Source organism: Centruroides vittatus, unplaced genomic scaffold (genome assembly GCF_030686945.1).
Source record: "Centruroides vittatus isolate TY-2023 unplaced genomic scaffold, ASM3068694v2 contig_1168, whole genome shotgun sequence".
NCBI lineage: Eukaryota > Metazoa > Arthropoda > Arachnida > Scorpiones > Buthidae > Centruroides > Centruroides vittatus.
The window spans coordinates 2,121,122-2,127,735 of record NW_027120749.1 but is presented as its reverse complement, the minus strand read 5'-3'; the positions used below and the strand labels follow the sequence as shown (position 1 = coordinate 2,127,735).

At 28.2% G+C, this 6,614-nt stretch overlaps 1 protein-coding gene across 2 annotated transcripts in view; it reads left to right on the top strand.

The window, feature by feature from the left end:
• Window positions 1-3,070: 3,070 nt before the first annotated feature.
• cpx (complexin) overlaps window positions 3,071-6,614 on the top strand; it is a 104,317-nt gene continuing 100,773 nt past the window's right edge. The window contains exon 1 of one of the 2 annotated variants that reach the window (XM_067278307.1): window positions 3,071-3,183. In XM_067278307.1, coding sequence (XP_067134408.1) covers window positions 3,120-3,183 — 64 coding nt within the window. In that variant the 5' untranslated portion in view covers window positions 3,071-3,119. The remainder of the gene's footprint in view (window positions 3,184-6,614) is intronic. The other variant, XM_067278322.1, reaches the window with a different exon arrangement.

Below are 6,614 nucleotides of genomic sequence, written 5' to 3'. Positions count from 1 at the left end.
TGATATTTTGATTTCTAGTCTATATTATTAAGGCCTATACCATAACACATTCATTCCAACATAAATTTTGTTTTAGAGAAAAATAACTATTTTGTAATTTGTTATCAAAACCATTTGACTAATAGGAATTTATTTTTTAAAATTTTGAAAAGGAAAATATATATTTCCCTTGTTGGTGATCCATTAATATAGATTAGATTGTATTTTTAATAAATTTAATTTAAAAAAAGTTTGTTTGTTTAATTTTTACAAATTTAAAAAAGGAAATTTTTAAATTATATTGATCCATACACACCAATCATGAAAACAGATAAAATTATATTTTGGATAAATTCACTCATTTTTATCATCAGCCATCCAATATTCATGTAAAAAGATTACTTAAAATTCACTCTTTGATGATATTTAGGAATATAAAAATTAATAAGCCATTATTTTTGTGACATTGTCACAATGTCGGGCTGCAATTTTTAACCATATTTTAAATTTATTTAATTTAAAATGCAGTAGAGCATCGATTATCCGACTTAATTGGGGACTGGGGTTGGTCGGATAACTGAAAAGTATAAAAAAAATACATTATTAGTTAGTGTATTAGGCCTGGTTTAAATACTAGCCTCCCTTTCAAGGTCGAGCCAGTGCTGCCAGCTAAAACATGCAAAAATGTAACAAAAATAATATTAAAGTAGCCAAGACATAACCAAATATTGTAGCGCCACATCCCTAGTGGACATTTGAATTTGCCAACTAGAACGTGGTCGGTTAATCGGGGGTTGGATAATCGATGCTCTACTGTATATGCTCTACACTTCAAATTAGTAGTGGCTTGCCCCTGTACATCATGCTTTTCCTTTAACAATAGAGTTGTGCCAGTCATCTATTAACTGCTTTCAGGGGAAAAGTTTTGAATTGAAATATTGTGACTTCCAGTTTGCATCGGAAGTTCATATATAGTTAATTGAGCCCTCCAGCCCTAAGGTTTCTGTATTTGGTCTCGTCTTTCATGTACCTAACTCCATTTTTGAGATTAAGGAAAGATGGATGGACAACAGTGGGAATTAGGGTCTACAATTTTTTCAAATTGCAGCCCAATTATATTTGCTGTTGATTCATTTGCTTTGCTTAATTTGTAGATAATATTGGCCAAATTAGAATCAAGTCAAATTCTAAGTTGCAGTTTAGCACCATCTATACCTACATCTAAATTGCTGCTTCTGGCATAAACCAATAATTAACGATGATCTCTAACCATGTTTTCAAAAGACAAGGATTAGTTGATAGAAACTAAGATATTTCAGGTTAGAACTCATTTCAATAATTGATCATCAAGTTTCAGTTTGATTGTTACTTTAATAACTCTCATTAAAGATTACCAGGACATATATAATGTAATCTTACAAATGATTAAGACTTGAAAGTTAAATACTTGATCATTTGTAAGATTATATATTTGTATGGTAGTGTTGATATTTTATGTTTTATTATTTGCTTAAATTATAAACATAACATCAGCACAACATACAGTGAAGCAAAGCACCCATTCTATTGTTTGTATGCTCATGTCCAAAAATATAGCACAATTCTCTCATCCATAGATTAAGCAAAAAACTAGTGAAAAATTTATGTGAATACACAGTAAAAATATCAAAACATAATCGTATATTTCTTTAAAAAGCATGAGTTCATGCAAAATATGGAGGCAGCATGGCATTGTGTTGCAGTTTAACCATAAAGGAGAATTTGTTACTGTTTTACTATATGATACTGAGTGAAAATGCCACAAAAACTTCATGAAAGGAAGAATTATTATAAGTCTAGAAGTACAGTCATATTCAGAACTGTGCTGCAGTGTAATATCCAGGCTTTGGGCCATAGGCATATCTGCAGAGTTACTTTAGAATCTTTAGTAATCCAATGTTAGTTTTGTGACAAACTCTACAGTAGACTTTAGTAAATGGTCTTTGCCAGACATCCAATATGGCTAAAAGATTATTCTACTAAAGCCTGCTGTATTTTGCATTTCATTGACCCGTGTGCAAGAAGTCTGTATAAGATTCTAGAAATTTCCTCTTTCATTGAAAGTCCAATATCAATGTTTGTTACTGGTGAGTCTAGATACAGTTTACAAAATGATTTCCATCAGATTAGAATGTGGATAGAACAAGTAACTTGATACAGTCCCCTGAACTTCATGGAAAGAGAGTAGTTTGGAGGAGATGGTATAATGGTCTGGAACAGCATTTTTCTTAATGGCTATAATGAGCTCCACATTTTTGCAAAGACAGGTACTTCTTGCTATAGTAAGAAGGTACAGGGACAAGGTTTGGAAATTCCACGTGACTTTTCAGGTTGCTACAGGTACAGATTTTATTTCCAGATGATGATGCCTGTTCACAAAGGACTGCACTTGTTTATAGTGAAGATCTCTGTGAAGATATAGGAAGAGGTTAGTAAGATCTCTGGACTTAAATCCCATAGTTCGTGGTGGATACTCTGGGAAGAGGAGTTGCATTTTGTTAGTTTTATCAAGAACACTCCAGAAAGATGGTGCTATTCAAGAATGGATTTTACTCCCGACAGAGCTGGTAAATAACATTATAACCAGCATGAAAAAATCGCTGTGCAGCTTGTGTAGGAGGCAAGATTTACGATAATGCTTAGTACTTTTGGTTGGACTTAATTCAGATTAAATTTTTGCTTTTGAATTGTTTGTTGCATAAAGAATAGAACGTTCTGCTTGTATGTTAAGTTTTACCATGTTTTTATCAGTAAGTAGTTGCTAAGATGTATGCCAAATTTATGGTTATGCTTATTTTATAGACGTAATTTATAAATCTCAATATCTATCATAACATAACGTTTTGTGAGATCGTACGGTTCTCGTTACAAGTACTAAGAACAGAAATTCGAAGTCAGGTCATGATCACATAGCAGAAGTTAACCGAAGTAAGAGAGTATCGTCAATTACCCGTCATGTATATAACTATTACGTCACAACTCACCTGTAAATCTCGTACCAGAGGTAGAGGGCACCACCACGTGGGGATAGTAAAAGTTATCGATCACCAGATGGCATTGATCCACTTCCGGGTTGTGTGTGTGTGCAGCTGGTCCGCTGCATGGTGCATCTCCTAATCAGGCTCCTAATAAGAAAAAAAAACGTTGAATTAACTAAAACAGCAGGTAATATTTTTAAATAAAAATAATAAAATTAATATAAATTATAATTTGCTTTAAAAAATTTTTTCTTTTTTAATTTTATTTAATCGCTAAGCCTAACATGCCATTGTAGTCACGTGATCGATTCATTCATCAATTGCTTGGAGATGCTGAATACATTTTGCATCCTCCTTTCTTCCAATAAATGTACACATTGAGTGTGTGTGTACAATACACACACACACACCAAACGTTCAATCAATAATGTGTAGATGAAATTCGACTGCATTGGTCGTCGTCTTGCACAGTTTTGCTTACTAAACTTCGATCCCAATCGTCTTACTTGATAGCATATATTTAAGCATGAGACAGTTATTCATATTTGTACGATTTATACAATCGTATAGGTGGACAAGATAGAAATTTAATTAAATTAATTATATTTAATAAGCATTGTTTAAAATGTCTTAATGTATAGAAATATATTTGATTCTTACGACTACAATTCTAGTTATGTGCATGTGTATGAGTAGTTAAATTCTAGAAACAAACGTTAATCGTGGGAAATTTAATCGGTAGATTTCATATATTAGTGTTAACTCAAATGCATATTTAAACAACGCTTCCTTAGCTACATCAAATTAGATTAATGCTGGTAAGAGTTGGATGATACGTGAGTTTAGGTATATTCTTATAAGGAATTGTTTAAATTTATGCTCTTCTCCATCTCTTTCTCGTGCTAAAGAACATTAAGAACTTGTAGTCTTCGTTAGAAGAAATATTTAGATATTGCATTAATTTTTGATGCTTTGCAAAATATTTTGTCAAATTAATATTTAAGATTATGTTCTCTTTAATCACAGTCTTATTTGTCATTATATACACATTTCTTCGGTATTTAAAAAAATTATCTACTATCCTTAATAATTTGTCAACGATAACTGCATTCCCCCTGTATATCAGTCTTTCCTGCCTAAATTTAATGTATAAAATTTGATTAACTGGGTTGTTGTAAATTTATTTCTTTTAAAAAATTGATTTTCTGTAATTACATTTATTTAAAATACATTAAAAATATAATTTGTTTAAGAGAGAAATAAATTTACTTCTAAAAATACAATTTAAATGCAAAGATTTTTACCTTTATTCTCAACATCCGTGCAGACATTCATACATTCATGAGCATAAAAAGTAAGTAGAATAAATCAATACTTAATTTTTAAAAATTTAATTGGTGAATGATTTTCCTATTTATTAATGAAAATATTAAAAATATTCATTTTTGTATCAAAGACTATTTTGAATAGAAATATTTCTGTAGAAGTTAATTAATCTTTCCAAATAATTTCTTTTATTCTAAAAATATTTAATAATTTCATGCCTTTAATATCAAATAAATCAAATAAATAAGTTTCTTTGCAAACTTTAAATTCTTTTTAAGTCCATTTCCTCCTTTTATTAAATTTTCAAAAAAAATAAAATAAAATAAATTAACAAGGATGAAATTTAATTCAAAATAATAAAATTAAAACATGAATTTAATCAACAAAACATTAATGGGTTTATAAACAAACATCTGGAGAAATTTTTATATAATTTCTCTTGTTTAGTTTGTGTATATATTTTTTTTTAATCAAAAATTTTTACAATTTAATGTAAACCATTATTATTTAATTTATATCTAACAGATAAATTTTTTGGTAAAATTCTTAATTTTATGAAATAATTTTAGAAAATTTTAATGCTTAATCTATACAACAGATGGCAGAAGGAACATATAATGGATCACTTTTTCAAAGTGACAAAACTTTGTACATTCTTTCACATCTGTACCAATTCTGCAAAAGAAAAAAAAATCTTCTCCATATTTTATAACTTGAATTTTACTGCATAGAAGAAGAAAAAGAATCCAAGAATAAAAGTTCCATTCAAAATTAACATTATCATAAATAAAATTCCATTGTATCTCATTTGTTAAACTTCACAGAAACATTCAGAAAATAAATAAATGGGCCATTCTTTTGTATTAAAAGAATCTGTACAATGAACATATAGAGCTAAACATAGTTTAATTCTGTATATTGAAATTACTAGCAGCATTAAAATCGTCTTATATCTTTCTACTTGTTTGGATTAGGAATAACATCCATTGTTGTAAGGATTGATTGTTGCCAACGCATCCCATTCAACTTGTGTTATGTATGCGGGTTGTAAAGTTGAAAGCCAAATAGAAAAAGTCTTTGTTCAATCACGACTTTACACGAAATTGTGTTTGAATGTAAACACTTTTATGAGACTCTCATATATGCTACAATAGTTATATAAAGAACATTTTTTTTTTTTTTTGTCTAGAAATTTTGCTTTTCTTCACGATTCTATATGTAATTTTAAATATTAAAATTTATATTTTTAATTTTTAAAATATATCTCCTACGATCAAGAACTTCGCTATAAAGGCGATAAGAATAATGGTATTTAATTTAGTGAGATAATTTATAGTAAATATATTTTAATTATAATTAAACTTATAAATAATTTTTTAATTATTTAATTTTAATTACGCTGTAAAGTTTTGCGTGCGTAAGCTGCTGTCTTTGCTTTAATTTTCATTAATTTTTTTTAGATTTGTTGTCTTGCTTTTTTTTTCTTTTTGGTGAGAAAGCAAAGACATTTTAATTAGAAATTTTTACGGAAAATAACAATTTCCGTAAAAATGCAACTTAAATTGAAAACTAAAATTAACGGCTTGCATTTGAAGTTTGCTTCTAATTTTATGTTGTATTAGGATTGCCAGATTTCTAAATCTAGTTTAAAGGACTTTTAAAAATGATTAATGCTTCAACTTTTACTCCAATTCGTCTCATTCTAAAAAAAAAAAAAAAAAAAAAAAACAAAAATTAAATTGATGGCTTTTTAGTTAATAACTGAATTCTTTGCTTATATTTTTTTAATAAAATTTTATTTAAAAATTTAGTTTTAGTATTGACTATAATGCATATAAATATTTTCAAATTTTAATTTCATTTAGAATTTAAAATTTTTAATAGTAAGCCATAACTTTCTAAGTGAAGGATATGGATTAATGTATAAGGATAGTGGCGGATTTTCACATAGATTATGTCTATTATTACAAAATACAGGAATTGACAAATGAAAATAGAGAAGAAATGCGTTTTAATAAAAAAACAAGGACAGTTTAGCTAAAATAAAGATTTGTCTTTTTTGAAATAAAGACATTTGGCAACCCACACTATTCTACGCAAAATAATCTCATTTTCGTTTTATTTTAATATTTATTAATGGTTAAAGTAATTTTATTACTCAAGTATCTTGGAAATTCTCATCTGATTTGCTTTCTATATGAAATCGAAGCACGTAATTTCTTATAAAAAATAATTTTTTAACGCATTTTTTTATTTTTTTGTGGGAGATTGTAAGCTGTTTTTTCTCAACTT